A 17950-nucleotide genomic window follows, 5' to 3' on the forward strand; every position below is an offset into this window, starting at 1 on the left:
AATCTACTAGCTCAGTTTCATTCAACACTAACTTGAACATTACAACTCACTTGTACATTTAATTGGACAAAGCTTCTTCTTCTGATGTGAAACCACATAAGTTTTGTTTTCCTTCAGCTGAGTTAAACATGAAGCCCACAAATGACTAAGCTATGATTAGCCAGTGATGCTCACTGATACTCAGGCGTAAACACAATCATCATATGACTTTCTGCAGAAAATGAGACACAACTTTAGTATCAGGAAACATCTCACTTAAGTAACTGGCAACAAAAAGCATTTAATATACTGAAAAAGTTACCTAATGCAAGTTTTAATGAAACACTCTTTTTGCTGCTTCCAAGGGAGCTCAGACAAATGCATGTCTAAACTCATACTTACTATACTTAAAAACTATACTTTCTCTAAATTTAGTTTTGTACCTACATTTACGGGAAACTAGCCAACTCTGTCGACCCTATAAAACCACTGATGACTATGAGCTCATGCACAGCAGATGATAGAGTGACATCATAGCAGGAGAGGAGGTGTGTAGATGGCACCTGGCAAAAAACATTACAACTCTGAGGAATGTGATTGTACCTGCAGTCCTCTACAGATCCATATAATTCTGCATTAGCCATTCCCAGAGAATAATCATAACTAAATATTTACAATGAAGTCTTAAATATTCAACTCCAGCTATTATGTATCTATACACTGAAAAACAAGTAAAAATGACTGCTTTTAAGGTTGGAAACAAATCTAAAAGACATACAAGCGATTAGGCTATGGCACACAAATCAACAAGTAAGATTCATAAGTTTCCTATAAAAAAATAAAATAAAATCAGGAATCAGCAATCGAACACACGAATACTTCTCCACAAAATCAACTGCAAGACAATAAGTCTTTTAAACAAGTATCATCTCAACTGAAAAGGATTTAGAGCTCTTTTCTGCAGATATATCAATTCACCCAGGTTTGCTCTGCAGCGGGACTCCTGAGGGTGCAACCAGCCTGACAGAAGGTGTGATTTTACATGCTGACAACAAAGAAGGTGTGGCTGCATCAGGTCTACTAATGGAAAGAGAGTAACACCACCGCCCCCAAAATACCCTCCAGCTACCCAAAAGTTGCCGTCATTTGGGCCGTGCCCTCTCACAGGAATGCTGTCAGTTGAGATACTATTATAGTATCCAAAGTAGTCTTGGAGGAGAAGGAGAAAAAAAAAAAAAGTTGTGGCAGGAAAAAAAAAAAAAAAAAAAGTTGTGGCAGAAAACACGAGCAGAGAGGTGGATAGAAAATGAACCTGGTTTCTTACAAAGCCTGTTCACATGCTAGTGATGGAATTACCCTGGCATATAGTAAAAGTGATGAGTTATGATGACAAAACTTTGCCCCCGGATTAAGGAATGTGAGAGGACCGTTAAAAGGTCGATGCAGATCGCGCTTCATGCATTCCTCTTCTGTGACTTAACAGAGACTCAGCAAAAGCAGGATGTCCCCCGTCTCAAGTTTGACTTCATTTATTTGGGATAGAAAAATGATCAGAGAATAGAGGAGTACAGAAGTGTCTCTAGGGGATTATAAAAGACCCCTTTCTCAGCCCTCCTTTTAGTTTACATTCTGATTAACTGAATTCAGATGCTTTTCAAAAACGAATGGAGCTGGAAAGTCTGAAGCTACAGCTTGGTCTCATTGAGGTTTCTGTACATCATTTCTGTTTTGATGCACACTCACAAGACCTAACAGTTAAAAATATCCCACACATATAGGCTCTACTCGGGAAAAAAAATACATATCAAAGCAGAAGTACGTTATGAGATAGATCCTTTTTAACCACAAATAGGCATTTGACCAAATTCCACAGGACACCAGGAGCTGTGAGTCACCACACTGAAACTACGGGGGTTTCCCCTGACTCCATTCACAGAATAGTTGGCCCGTTTCAGAGAGGCCCACATCCAACAAGTGTCGGCTATCTCCAACAATGTCGGGACGGGAAACATTGTAAGAAAAAGACATGAAACTGAATGCTATTTGAATAAAAACATAATAATTCAAAGACAATGCACAGAACTGGAACAGAGCTTAAGACGTAATCAAATAAACTGCTGCATACACCCGCAGTACAATACAAAAAGGAGTTCAGTGTAAAATTCAGTAGGGTTACTAACTAATTTCAATTAACGGTCAATTTTCTACAAAACATAAGAAATAAAAATACATAAAAGTTCAGTGTGTTTGCGTTTCCTCTTTCACAACACAATAAATTTATTTTTCAATAGCTGCAGGTATGTCAGTTATTTTCTTACAATGTTGCTATATGCTAAATCTACACTGAAATGACACCAAGTGAATCTGTTTTCAACAAGGACATCTGACGAGAGGACTGACAGAGCGGTGGCATGTGCAGGTATGACTGTGGCTCAGTGTATTATTCACAGTACTGTTGCAACTTGATCCTAATGGGTAGTGGATGTAACAAGGTCTAATATAGTTGGCGGCGTACATCGAAGTAAACGCAAGCAAAGTGAAAGTAATCGAGTGGAAAAATGGCTGGGGAACTCCTGAATTTGAAATGCATTCAGCTCAACTCAGAGAATCTGCGACGCAGAGAAATTCTCAGGGTAGGAAAATCAACTGTTTAATCTGAGAAGCACCACAAAAGGTGTACACAAAACATGCTTCAGACTAGGGCTGTGCAATTATTCTAATTTTAATTTCAATGTCAGATTTGGCTTCCAGCAAATATTAAAGCAAGACGCTCGACATAAAGAGATTATTGTGGCGCATTCTGTTTTGCCTTTCAGCACATCTTTTTCCCCTTCTTCTGTCTTGGCCTATCCATAATAACCCTCTATAATTAAAGCTCAAGGAGCTATACCAAATAAAAATATGGCTTAAATCCTCTACAGTATTGGGGTAATTGTGTTAAAGTACTGCAGCTGTAATAATCTAGCAACCCTACTTTAGATGCAAAACTAAAAGATTAGTCAACATTATGAATTTTTATATATATACCCAATATTTCAAAGGCTGAAAAGCTAGTGCAAGCAATGCATTATCTTTTTAATAATACCTGTCATAATTTTTGTGCCATTTATCAAGCAAAAAATACCAAATATTCACCCTCACAGTATGAGTTGGGTGGTGGTGATGTTGCAGCTCATGGCCAACAAAGAAAAAGTTATCAACAATGTTTAGGTGGGTGGCAAATCACCCACATAAATGCCAGGAGTTCTTAGAAGAACATCATATTGCAAGGAAATCAACAGTTGCTCCCTTAAGGGGTCTGCCTCCATCTCAACCTATCCGTAGCCTCCTCGTCTGTCACACCAACCCCCAGCATGTCTTCCTTCACCACATCCATGAATCTTCTCTGTGGTCTTCCTCTCTTCTGCCTGTCAATGAGCTTCATCTTTTACATCCTTTGTCTTTCAATATTCTTCCTTTGGACACTACCAAGCTCCTTTGTCTCCAAAACACTCACCCTGAGCTATCTCTCTGATCAACTCATTTCTAATCTTGACCCTCCTGGTCACTCACAATAAAAAGCTTAACATCTTGAGCTCTGTCACTTTCAGCTCTGCCTCCTGTCTTTTTGTCAATTCCACCATCTGTAAGCCATCATAGGAAGTCTCAGTACCATCCTTTTCCCTCTTGATGCTAAAGTGCTACCAACTTTCAGTGGTCTTAATGTTTCTTTAAAATTTAAAGTAGGGTACAAGCTTACTAGATAGTTTCCAAATTAAAAATGATTTAATTGAGACCCAAAGGTGAGCCATGCTGTAGAAAAACATTCTTGGCCTTTCTGAGAGGAGTCTGGTTCATCATTAATAAAAATCAGTCAATAGAAACAGTTAATTAGATTGGTAGTTTACACCCAACTGCTACAAAGACAATGAAATTAAAAGCACCTCGACCATATGTAAAGCTTCATGCACACACTCCTATGCCATGTTAAGGTGTTTAGTTTCATGGGTCAGCTCCATTAGGAGGGGAAAAGCTAGAGTACAGGAAGTCCCAGTGCTCACTCACTCTCACTTTCTCTCTTCCAACCCCCCCTTCTGCTCGCTCTCCACCCGCACAGAACAAAGCCTCCAGGGAGAGCAGCTCATAGCAGTAGGCTGAGAGATATTAATGTGCATGTACAAGGAGGCAGCAGCAGCAGCAGCAGGTTCATGCTACACACAGACTGGACAGGCTGGTCCAAAAGGAGAGGGATTCAGAGGCACACAAAACCCACTCAGTGTCTACATGCCTGCCAGGAATTTTAAACACAGACTGACTGGTTTGATGAGGAGAACTAGCACATAAGTTAGCGAAAATGTTGTCCAACAATCATTTGACAGGGTTTCCACCAGAAAAGTATTCAAACCTGGAGGCTGCAGTTGGGTGGGGTTGGTTCAATTTAATGTTACATAGGATTAATGCAAAGCTACTTTAACAGTAATCATTAATTGTGTGGCGACACAGAGAAACAAGAAAGCTGTGTATGTGAAGTTCTACCGAGGAGGGAGGAGCGATTATTGCCAGTATGTGCGTGAAATTATATTTAACTGTGTTTATATGCAGGAATAAATGATTTAGACTATTGGTGTCAAACATAAAGGACCAGGGGCCAAAATCTGCCCACGAAAGACTTTATTTCAGCCGACTGGACAGCTTTGGAAAATGTGAAAGAGGGCATAAATTTTGGACTTAAGTGTATTTTTACGAGTTTAACTGCTTTTCCTACTGATTAACACCTCCAACATTCCCATTCATATTACCCCATAGTAATAGATAAACAATTAAATTACAGAAACCTTCCTGTTTTTTTCACGCCATTTACTATAGGAATGTTTCAAAATTGTTCTGCAATCATTAAAAAAAAGAAAAAGAAAAAAAGAAAAAGACATTTTATGTGTATTAACAAAAACTTTGTTTTTTAATTAAGATGCTTAGAAACAGATTTCCTTTATTTACTCCCTGAGAAAACTATGTGGTCAGTAGCTGACGTAACTGACTAAACAAAATTAAATAAGACAATATATTTCAAAACTTTATTTTCTCTGCACACAATAGGGCTGTGCGATATGAACAAAATTTCATATCCCGATATAAGAATTCTATCGTCCGATAACGATATAAATCACAAAAATGTAACATTTTCTGTAAATTCTGTGAATCTCGGGCAGCTCGTCTTGCGTGAAGTGTTTCCAGCTGTGCGTAGTGTACCTGGAGTCGAGTGTTTTAACCGATGCATGAAACTATACATATTTAGACATAAGTTGTAAAGGCCGCCATTTTCTTTGTGAGTATTTATTACACGCGTGCTGCGGGGAAAAGCCTGTTCTAACGTTTGAGTCTAAGGTTTATTTTTAAGCACCTGGCGGCTCTTTTTTAATTCTCATCCGTAAATAATCTGCTCTTTCACGTGATTCAGTTTATTTTGAAAAGTCTCAACAGGATCTTGAGCTTTATTGTGAAAGGTTTATGTGAAATAGGGCTGCCACAAACGATTATTTTGATAGTCGACTAGTCACCGATTATTTTTGCGATTAGTCGACTAATCAGATCATCATCCATTGGACGTAAAACTACAGCTTATTGCACCAGCAGCATCTGCTCTTATATAACTATCATTAGCTTACAGCTTTAAGTGTTTAAGGTCTGTGCTAACTAAAAATAAAGACAAGATGATAGTTTATTAAATTTTAATGAAATTTGCAGATTGTTTCGGTGAAGTTTAATAAACTCCTTGCTATCTAAAATATAACAGGACACTGGAGTATATTCTGGAGCATCTCACACTTCTGATAATCAGTTGTCTGCTTGACGTTTATTCAGCTGTGTAAAAACTATAACTTTAATCTCAGACAAACTGATTTACTCAGGAACAAGTAAAATACTAAAAAAAAAAAGCCAAACAATAACATTTTAAGTTATCTAAGTGACTCATATATATTTAACCTGAGTAGCGAAAGACGGTGGTGGGTTTGAAAACGATTTGCGGGGAGTCCGGTGTTCTCACGGCGCTAGTGAGCCTAGCCCCCGGCTCGCTAACGAGCTAGTGGGTAACAGATGTCTCCGAAAACGTCGGAGCGCTTTTGAAAATATGTGGTGTCCTGATAAACTGAGCAGATATTTGAGGTTTACACAGCTACATTCTCGCCTGAAAATATGTTAAACGTTTATTTTGTGACCCAGAAAGAATAATAAGAGTAACATTAAAACTAACTAGCTGCCGCCATTGTTGGAAACTGCGCTGGGCCGCGCTATGAATTCTGGGACACAGCTGCTTCTTCTTCTTCTTCTTCGGGGTTTAACGGTAGCTGACATCCTTGTACATGCAATGCTGCCATCTTCTGTTTCAGTCCGTTATTACACTCTTAAATCCTGCTATTATTCCTGCGTCTTTTGCGATCTTCCAAAGCTTCAAACGACACGTCGACTATTAAATCAGTCGTCGACGATTTTGATAATCGACGTAATCGTGACTAGTCAACAAATCGTGGCAGCCCTAATGTGAAACATAAACAAGCGGACACGCGATGGTGTTACCGTCGTTGTTGCTAACCACAACGCATAAAAACAGGTGCTTGTCAGTCCATAGTGTGGTTATATTAAATATACCGGTAAGAGAAAGCGAGAAAGAAGAAATTAATATAGCCACTACAGTGACCATCAAAAGGATGAAAAAAATATTGCTGTAAACAGTTTATTTTGCGACACCACAAAACAAACTATAGCATAAAATGAAACGATAGACGTTTTTATATCGTCATGCGATATATATATATCGTTATATCGAACAGCCATAGCAGACGATGTCCAAACATTAAGAGTGTGACAAATATTAAGGGTTTAAAGACTGGGTTTGACACTCCTGATTGAGATGTAATCAAAGGAAAAAAAAAAAAAAAAAAACTGGTTGGATATTATCCATCCATCCACTTCCGCTTATCCTTTTCAGGGTCGCAGGAGGTACTGGAGCCTATCTCAGCTTCATGGTTGGATATTAGCTATTAAAAATTGTAATTGTTTTTTTTAAGCATTTTTATGCATTAAAACAGGAACAATATGCTAATGAGGTACATTATGCAATGGAATATTTGCAACGTTGGTCTCAAAAATAAATTTTTTGAAAAAAAAATCCCCATTGCATGTCTACATGACTTGCAGTGTTCAGCCAGTCTTATAATAAACTCGGGAAAACCCTGTCTACAAAAAAACCTGGTAAAGCTTAAGTGAGGTCGACAAGGCCTTTGTTTAGTCCAAACCCAAGCCACTTATTTATTTTTGCATTACTAGATGCGATGATATGAGCAAGAAAAGATCACTCTTCTTTTCTTTTAAATGTAAACTATTTCTTTTTATACAGGAATTATATTGTACCAATGAGCTAATAAGAAACTCTATTATTGTTTCTTTCATTTAATAGATGCAATGACAACTGAATAACTAAACGCATCAAATCATCAGCTGAATAATCCTGTTTCTGTTTCATCCACTTGTCTCCAATAATAGAAAATCTGTTCTGCACATCAGAGTGCAGTGGATGCAAAAGGCAAAAACAGATGCAGGTCAGTGGTACACAAAATCTGCTTGCATCAAGTTTCATCATCTTGGTTACAACTCAGTTGTAGTGTGATCAGGTGCTGTGTGTCTTCACAATAGGAGAACAGAAAGGTTGGAGGTAATAATAGAGGCAGGAGGGTGTTGATACAGGGTTAACATTTCTAATTCAATTGATTATTCTCCTAGCTGTGTATATATGCCCTGCATCAGGCTCAGGTTGCAGGTAATATATGTGTGTGTGTGTGTGTGTGTGTGTGTGTGTGTGTGTGTGTGTGTGTGTGTGTGTGTAGAAGAGGTGGGAGTGGGGCTTGTTATTATACCCGAGCATGTGTCACTGTTTGTGATTCATGCCATGACATCATCTGCATTACAACCAGACTGTCTGGGGAACCATGAGGCAGAGATCAACTCTGAGACAACAGGCACACGCAAACACATTAAAAATACACAGACACAAAAGACGCACAGATCTGAGACATAAACAGATACAACTTCCACTACGATGCTAAAAAGCAAGCACATATATACACACGTCCCCTATCCCTGCTCACATTCAGATAATAAAAGACAATAGGTGGTGGACATGAGGCGAACTGCACGTGGCCATGACTTGATGCCAGGCTTGTGTGACCCAGTGACCCTGGCCGCCTGCCTGCATCCACCCATCCTGACTGAACCCTGTGTGAGGACAAGCTGATGTTCAAAGCCCTGATTTAATATTGTGGGAAGGGCGGGGAACCTCTGTTTTAACCAGCAACATCTTTTTCTGTGGTAGGCCTGAGCCTGGTGTACAGGAAACGCAACCTGTTACCAGAAACATCCTGCTGTCATCACATAGGCTCATCCTGGAGGTGCAGCAACTCACTCCTGCACATTGTGTCCTCCTCACATATGTTTACCATTTGCACTTTGACAGGATTACTGCAATCAACAGAAACAGCCAAGTTCACACAGACAGACATTCATATCCTGTCCAGTAACCACGACGACTACTAATCATTACTAAGTACTAGTGCTGTAACTAATCATGTGACCAAATGTTTTGGAGGTTTTTTAGAATTACCTGGAAATGCCTTTTAAAAACTTCTTAAAGTAACGCTGCCACAAAAATATTCAACTCAAGACAAAAAAAGACCACCAATTATTATAATTTCTAGCAAATAATAATAAGTAATATATGCAAATACAAATTTTGATAATCATGACCTTTTGCTGTTTAACTGCTGGGAGACTGGCCCGCCAATTAAGGAGATGGGGTACATACAGACATACATTCACTACAGTGATTATAGTAAGATTATTATATGAATACTGCAGCTATTCTTTGGGCCTGGTTTATTTTCAACCTTTGTCCTTGCACATGACCAAGTATACATAGTTTCAAGTCCAGCCCAGGAACTTTGCGCAATTATATCACCCTCTTCTCTTTTCTCATCATTTTCTCTCCCTGTCTAGATTCAACCTGGTAATAAAGGCATGAAATATTTAATTGGCCAATCCCACGGCAGCAACTCGGGGCATTTAGGCATGTAGATTTGGACACAGCGACTCACTGAAGTTCAAACAGAGTGGTGAAGAAGGGTGACTGTAAGTGGCTCTCAATGTTGGTGCCAGACTGGCTGGTCTGACTATTTCACATACTTCTGCTCTGCCAGGATTTTCCCACACAACTATACTTCGGATTAAAAAAAATAAATACATAAATATCGAGTGAGCTGCAGTAACCACACTGCTTTAAGCTGATAAGAACAAAACAGTAAAACTACAAATGCAGAAGAACATCTCTGAATGCACAACCTTGCAGTAAATGCACTGTAGATGACAACCAATATTGGATAACAAAAGATTAGAAAAAGATTGCCTGGTCTGATGAGGTAGGGTTACAATTTGGAGTGAACAACATAAAAATCATAGATCAACCTGAGCTCTTTGTTACTGCCTTGTATCAAAGAGCTCAGGTGGGAGGTGTAATGATGTGGGGGATTTCCTTTGCATATTTCGGGCCAAAAGTCATCAACAAAAAACAGCCCATCTGAGTATTGTTGCTGATCATGTCCATCCTTTTATGACTACAGTGCGCCCAACTTCTACAGGTTGCTTCCAGCACAAAGCTCAAATCATCTCAATCTGTCTTCTGAACATGACAATGAGTTCACTGTACTCAAATGTCCTCAACACTCACCAGATCTCGATCCAATCCTTTGGGATGTAGTGAAACAGGAGATTCACATCATGGATGTGCAGCTGATGAATCTGCAGCAACTGTGTGATCCCATCACGTCAACATCGACAAAAAATCTCTTTGTACTTAGTTTTCATGGCATAGATTAAGCAAAGACTTCTCTAAAGAGCAAAAAGGGGGTCCAATCCAGAAATAGCAAGGTGTAACTAATAAAGTGGCTGTTAGGCATAGCATTTAGCAGTCATTTAAGGTCGCAGAGTCGGTTCTTTATGCAGCGTGGCACAGAGAAGCTGGAGTTGAGCTCTTATTATTTGGTATAAATGTTTATCCATTTTTTTTCCTGATAAGCACTTTTTACTTCAAGACAATAAATTATATGTTAACACGGACATTATTATTTACACGCTACTAAAATGTATATTTTTTCTGTAAATCTTTCTTTTTTCAACAGCGGGTTACTTTAATCTACATTTACAGAAATTTATCTCACCATATAAACAAAAAAAATAAATAAATAAATAAGATCTCATGTGATCGTGGGAAACACAGGAGGACTTTCTTTCAACCACCCGTTTACTGATTTCACAGAACCTGTGGTTACAGAAGATGAACACAAAACTGTGGGGGTTTTGTACTACTTCCTGGCTCTTTATCACTTTCAATTAAAACCATTTGATTTGAGCTGTCAATGTATAAAATGCAGCACTTAAATGGAAGACGCAGTTTTGATGACTGGCTGGAATCGAGCGCTGCAGTAGAGTCTCGCAATAAATCTCTGATGGTGAAATGACAAGAGCTCTGTCTAGTCTGAGTAAAAAAGGCAACAAAACCATGTGACTAAAATAAAACAACTCTCTCAGCTTGGGCCCCAAGTGAAGTCACCCTTTCAGAATTTAACCGACTGCTCATGCTGAGACTATTAAAAAAGGCAACACACACAAACATAAAGCAGGCTTGTAACCTGACCAATCACGGTTTAAAATGCTGGCCTGTGAACTCAACTGCACCAGGCTGCTCTAACTCAACAAGGCAATGGAATGAAACTGTACCCAGCAAACCTCTGGCCCATTTCTCAATGCCAATGAAACAGCAGACCTGGGGAATGCACAGTTATTATTAACACCAGCATGTCAGGGTGAGATAGAGATCGTGCATTGCACCAAGCATGAGCCATATAATCGCCAGCCAGGATATGTAGATGCAGCAATATGAATCAACAGGTTTAGGGTTCATGGCAATACATGACTTAAGTCTCAGTAATATATGCAAAAGCAATGAGAGCGATCTCGTAAGGATTTTTAATAAAATAGAAAGATCAATGGAAAACGAAAGGTTATTGGTGAGCACAGTAACAAGAGAGCTGCAACCGCTGCAAGCACCGTTTTATGGAAGCAACCCAATGCAAAACGAAACTTAATTCTATTCTCTAATCCTGTTAATCTTTTGGAAATATACAGATAAGGTTTTTAAAACCAGTTATTGTCCAACCTTAACCTGGAGACAAACACTGCACTTGTGTCATGGTGAAATATTCATTTATAATATAAAATGAGCATAAATGACAGACGAAAGCAGGATTTGAACTGTTGCATTTTATATATGTGTATATACTTCAACTGCTTCACAGCAAAGCAACCAAGTACTTAATTCTTACAGACATGCAATTAAACTTACATCAAATTAAAGACTTCCTGAGAACTGTGCATTGCAACTAACAATTACTGTTTTTAGTTCATCATTTGATGCACAAATCTTCCAACATGATGTCTTCAAATCAGCTTTTCTACCCACCCTACAGCATAAAAACAACATTATATAAAAAATAAAGAGAAAAGACAAGAATAGCACATCTTCACATTTGACAGTATTTCTGCATTTATTCTTTGCAAGTGATTCATTTTTTGTCAGAAAACTAACAGATTACACCATGCAAAAATTTAGCTGCAAAATTAATAGATTTTTAATCTCGCTCAAGATTTTGGCTACCCACGATCAAATAAACACGTTCCACTGATTTTGAAAATGCAAGCTCCACCAAATCAAACGCTCCCTAAAGCACTGCCTGGCGCCAATCACAGCTGTGATAAGACTACATTAAAAGACAGATGTCTAGAAAATTTCTGGCACAACAGAAGGCGAAAGGCTAGTCTCTAGAAGCACAGCAGCATTTGTTGTTTGGAAATAGAATTTAGAAAAGAAGAAAGAAGAAGAAAGTGTACTTTATTGGTCCCCGTGGGGAAAATCCCTCTCTGCATTTAACCCATTCACTCAGTGAAGCAGTGGGCAGCCACTGGGCACCCGGGGAGCAGTGTGTAGGGACGGTACCTTGCTCAGGGGTACCTCAGGGTAGCTGTTCAGGGGAATCGAACCCCCGACCTTCCGATCATGGGGCCACCACTCTACCTACTGAGCTATCCCTGCCCATCACCCCCTAGGGCAAGTGATGTAAACAGAGAACAAATCACATGCAAAGAGTACTACAGAGATGTGTTCCCACCACAAAGAAACACAAATAATTTACTCAACCACCTGAAAAACACACCACAATCTGAAGTATAACGGCAACCAAGAAAAACAATGCAACGGTTGCTAACGTGCATCATCTATGAACTCACATATCCACAACGGTGAGTCTGTGCAGCGTGTCAGCATGTCCATCAAGATAAAAGTTGGACAAAAGATGCGTTATGACACACAGTTACTTTTCCAGAGTGCCAATACCAAAGAATTCAGGTAAATACGGAGGACTAGTTTTATGTTTAAAACTGGAAAAAGGGTTGTGTTAACAAAAACATTTTTGTCACTTAAATAATCGTGACAAATAACTCAATTCACCCATCAATTTTCTTCCACTTATCAAATGCAAGGTCGTGGGAGTGTTGGAGCCTATCGTAGGGCAAGAGGTGGGGTACACCTTGGGTAGGTCGCCAATGTGTGTCAGGTAGGGATGGGTATCGTTTAGGTTTTATCCGATACCGGTGCCAAATCGGCACTTTTGAAACGGTGCCGGTGCTCAAACGGTCCTCAAACCGGTGCTTAAAGACTGGAGAACACAAAATTGGTCCAAAAACCTCTCATGTTCAGCTGGTTTTTTGTAAAAAGATAACAATGTTAGCCTTTTCTGCAGCTATGGGGCATATATGGTATCACTCATGTGTAACTGTTTTCCACTTTTTCTTTGGTCATTTTAGCCATTTTGGCCAGGGTGAAGGGAGCATCTGCCATCAAACAAGAAGACAGCCGCATGTAGCTATGATGATGTTTGCTAGTTCACCTTACCTGCATTAATGTAATAACGTGGTTAGCCTACTAAACGTAAATTACACACGAACAACATGAAGCTACTCACGCAGAGAAGAACGGCTGCTGCCATCATCATCCGTCATCATTTCTGCTACACTGACAGGGCTAGGGGCCAGGACTCTCCTCTTCGTGTTTTTGGGGGATATTGCTAACTCCGGGTCCGATAACAGGCAACCCACGCACAGTAGATGTGCTCGGTGTGAGGTCTCGCAGCAAGCTATCATACGGCGCATTTCTGGGCTTTTAAAAAAAAAAACGCTATGCGTCGCCAGGTGTTTCATCGGATTTGAGGTGTTACCTCCTTTGACAGTATCACAGTATCAGCTTAAAGCACTTGTTGCAGGCTGCTGAGTTTGCATATTTTGCTGTGAAGTACAGCCAGACTTTTGACCGCTTCGCCTTGGGCATATTTAATCTGTAGCTCTGCTCTAAAAGAACGCACGTACCTGGACCCGCCTACTATCCTCGGAAACGTAAAATTATTGGCTAGAAGTGTATCACAGCTCAGGAAAAAAAAGCACCGAAATAAAGCACCGAAATGTGCGCTGCTTTTCGGTCTGGTTACTACCGTTTATGACAGAACCGGTGCCATCATGGCACCGGACACCGGTACCCATCCCTAGTGGCAGGGCACGACAAATAATCTTGACAATAATTTTGGCCAAAATCATGCAGCTCTAGCCTTAATTCCAATAATGTGATGTCATGGTTATTTGTTAAGCCTCAGTAAATCCATCCATCTCATTTATGATCTACATATATCCAAAACCAACCACCACCTGGTGACACATCTCAGAACTAGCTCCCTGCTTGATAACAAACTTACGTCCCTGATCTGGCCTTTACAAGTTTTCTTTATTTATTTCATTCTAGAGGATGGAGTCATCCACCACAGCTCCTGGACAGCTGTTAAAAAAAACAAAAAAAAAAACAAAAACAAAAAAAACAGCGAGTCACAGTCAGTCAAAACCATAACAAACTTCTCTTGCGTCAATCTCTGACAGGCTCTCCCTCTGGCAGTTGTGCAGCAAGTTGAGACAATGACACTGTGGCATCGCGACAGACCACCTGCTTTCTCAGTTTCACCTGATTCATCACACCATTTCTGCAATACTGATCACTGACAAGAACAGGGCAGTGTTATTTATAAGCATGATGTTGCTACACAGCTAAATCCACAGACAGTAACCTCTATAGCCACAGTGCTGCTAAAACTAAAACATGTCCCAACAAAAAGCACATTAAATACAGGTTCAAGGCTTTTCTGTCAGATACTGAAAGCACGTAAAAAAAAATTAAAAAAAATAAAAAAAACTTTATAACACGACCAGTGATAAAGTTAAGCACAAAACCATCTTTCAACCTTGACAAATGGCTTGTTGTTGATATTTATTTTAAGAAAGGAATTATTTCAGTATTTCTATCAATGTTAAATTTCATTTTTCAGTGCGTCTGTTTTGTGTAAGGGGCTTAGTTTTAACTTGGAACCAAAGCACTCAAACACCAATAATGAATAGCAGGTTAGGTGAACCACAAGTCTCTAAAGGTCACCTAAATAAGCAATGCCATTTTCCATTCTGATGCAGCACAGTTTGCCTGTTTGGCCAGTGTATTTCTTATAGTGGAAGAAGAAGAAGAAGAATCTAGTTTCTATTTTGAACTGTAACACAGGCTTTCTTGGGACTCTCCAGCCACATCAGAACACTAAAATTCATGAGTAGGTCTTGACGGGACGCTGTAAGTTTATACACACAGCCAGTTCAAAAGGAAACGCAGCATGCAGATCATTGTGCACCTTCCAGTTTCTAAACAGTTTGGCCTTGTGTGTAACCTTACAGAAAAGCAAGGCAAACAGTCCCCAGTGAAACAGAAAGAGCAGTGACAAATGCGTTTTTCTCCATTAGGAGTTGGTACCAGACTTTCATGACTCTGCAAGTCTGAGCAGAAGGGGTGAGGGGATGTGGAGGGGCCACAAAACAGAAAATAAACCTAGGAGAAGCCAAGATGATGCAAGAAAAAGGAAAGAACAGGGCAGTCAAAAAGGAACTGATACAGATGTGTCCTGCTGACCAAGGAAATTAAAATGCAAATGCTTCCTATTCCGAAGAATTCATTTTAAGTTTATAAGAGTCTAAGCTGCATTGCTTGGGAAAAAAAGGCAGATAAGTGTGACCAAAAGCACCCGAAAACAGCTACAGAAGCTCTTTGCTCAGCAATGATGATCTTTTGATGAAATGAGGAACAAATAAAGAAGGCAACACGACACTCAACTCAAACTTCATTGGTATTCACCCTGGATCATGCAAGTCGTTAGCACACCCTCGAAACGACGAAAAACTCGTTACAAAGGAACAACTTCTTCAAAATCACTGTGGGAAGTCATTATGAGGAACTTGGGTGACGAGCATATTGAATAGGCACAGCAGAGACATGTCAACAGGCGCGGGATATCTCCAGAGGTCTGCAAAACACTAAATGCCTCACAAATAAGTATAGTGTTAATATAAACACTTTGAAGTTTTTGCTTCTGAGCCGACTCAAGTCAAGAAGTGTTACCAAAACTTTTGTTCTGGTAAAGATGCACAGATGAAACCAGTGTTCAAATCGGTCACCCCAATACGGGTGTTTTGATTTATAATAGTGCATAGAGAAAGCTGGTGGTCACAGTCGTACCTTTCGTAGAGCTTGCACGAAGAGGCCTCTCCATTTGTGACTATTCTCGTCACTTGAAAAGTCGTATATCTGCTGGGGCTGCATTGCTGAAGCGGCTCCTGGTGTTGCCGTGATCCGGGCTGAACCGTCAGCATCGGCCCCGGGTAAATTGTCCTTATGGGTGGGTCAGTCCCGGCTTTACAACGGTGAAACAACACAAACTGGCTCACTTAATAAAAAGCAGAGTAACTAAAGCAGAGTGTGAGTCCGAGGTCAAATCGTGCTAAACAGCGGAAAAAATATCTATTAAAAAAGATGGAAAAAAGCACATGTAGCAATAAAGTTAAGTCGCTAGCTTTGTGGCTATGTGGCCAGCCTGCTGCTCCTGTAAACACCCAGCAGCTGCTAACTGCTAATAAGAATGCTGCTAAGTGTAACACTTGCTGCTTGGCGTTTGCTTAAAAACTTTAAAGCAGGCACATTGAGCTCAATGTTGAGGCAAGACGTTGGAGCCGAGGTTGCTGCCAGCTAACTACAGCTACAAGTTATGTTACGTTGTTTACAGCCAAAACACCTGCACGCTAGCGTTAGCTGGCCGGCTAACGATTGCTACAGGCTGCTGGGGCTGGCCTCCGCTGCGAGTACTATGTTGTGGCACACGACCCGTTCAGCTCCAAACAAGGCACACTTTCTCCTGCGCTGCTTGCTCCGAATTCAGTCATCTTCCCCGCAGCAGATAAGGCGCTAAATCCCGCGTACACCTCCAAAGCAGCGGCCGGTCCGAGGCATATTTGCGAGCAGAGCCGCTGAAGAGCAGCCGAGGTGTTTTTGGTTCGTGAAGTCGAAGATGTTCGTACCAACTCCGCTGCCTGCCTACAGCTTCTGCTCGCTGCGCCGTGCGTCCCTGCGTAATTTCACATTTTATTGGACTGAAAAAAACAAGGCTGGACTTTTGTCTACACACAGAGTAGACTCTTAGCAGCGAAGAGTAGCGACACACAGGGATAGACAGCAGGAAATACAATAAAACTTATTGACTTTCCCTTTGAAGTGTCGGCCACACTAAACACATTTCTAATTACGTTTTATATGACAAGGAGGCTGGATTAATGGGAAAAATGCGCTTAAATAAATATTATGAGTGAAAATATTTTTTTGAAAACTTATGTGCCCCATACATTGTCTTTGTTGCTGTGATTCAGCACATGAAAAAAAATGATTGACTTCATTTTTAATAATTAAATATTTAATATGTATTTAATTTATTTTGGCTCTTCCAGTATGTTGCCTCCTTGTATCCAAACTTTATAATTCATTGACTTAGCCATGGCACAGAAGGGCTGTAGTCGCCACAGTGGACCATCTCCCTAGCATCCTCCCCCTCAAACCTCTCCATGTCCTCCTCCACTACATCCATGAACTTCCTCCTGCTAGCTCCATCTTCAACATAATTTATCCAGTATATCCACTATCCCTCTCTTGTACGTGTTGCATCTTTAGAGCTATTTCTTGACATGAAGCCATACTGCTGCTTGGTGATCATCATCTCTGTCCTGGTATGGCTCATCAACTTTAGTCCTCTGTAGTTACAACAGTTTTACATATCTTCCTTGTTCTTCAAACAGTACAAGTACACTTCTCCGTTGCTCAGCCATCCAATCAGTCTCCGGGACTGTGTTAAACAGTGTGCTCTGGTTAATTGTGGTTCCCTAGGGTAATTAAATGTAAAATGGCAGGTAGAAACTTTCACTTCAGGCCCCTCTTTTGTGAAACCAGCTCCCAATTTGGAATAGGGAAGCTACTTTTAAGATTAGGTTTAAAACATCTCAGTATGTAATCATTAGTTATTATTAATCTATGGCATGTCTTTGTTCTGTCCTCTGACGCTCCCCCCCAACCAGGGGCTGAGGCTAATTCTGCCAGCGGTTTCTTCCTTTTTAAAAGTGAGTTTTTCCCTCCCACTGTTGCCAAGTGGTTGCTGATAGGGGACAGTATTAACCTTGCAATATAAAGCACCTTGAGGCAAATGTTTTTGGGATTTGGTGCTATATAAATAAAATGTAACTGAATTGGTTAAAAAGTCCACAACTCTCTCCATACCACCACTTCATCCTCTTCAGTGCAGTGAAAAATCAGCTTTAAACACAGCAAGGTTGTGTTTAAATATTCGAAGTTGTGGTCAATTCCCATATTAGTCATTATATTTAAATATAAAAGAATGTAGCCTACATCTTTAAAAAAAAAAAAAAATCCTCCAAAAAAACT

General features: G+C 40.0%; 1 protein-coding gene across 1 annotated transcript in view; it reads right to left on the bottom strand.

Moving 5' to 3' along the window:
• Positions 1-16669, bottom strand: part of sos2 (son of sevenless homolog 2 (Drosophila)) — a 41089-nt gene extending 24420 nt beyond the window's left edge. Inside the window, exon 1 of the mRNA XM_004540030.3 lies at positions 15707-16669. Coding sequence (XP_004540087.1) covers positions 15707-15790 — 84 coding nt within the window. The 5' untranslated portion in view covers positions 15791-16669. The remainder of the gene's footprint in view (positions 1-15706) is intronic.
• Positions 16670-17950: the final 1281 nt, after the last annotated feature.

This window comes from Maylandia zebra, linkage group LG19, assembly GCF_041146795.1.
Source record: "Maylandia zebra isolate NMK-2024a linkage group LG19, Mzebra_GT3a, whole genome shotgun sequence".
NCBI classification, from domain to species: Eukaryota; Metazoa; Chordata; class Actinopteri; order Cichliformes; family Cichlidae; genus Maylandia; species Maylandia zebra.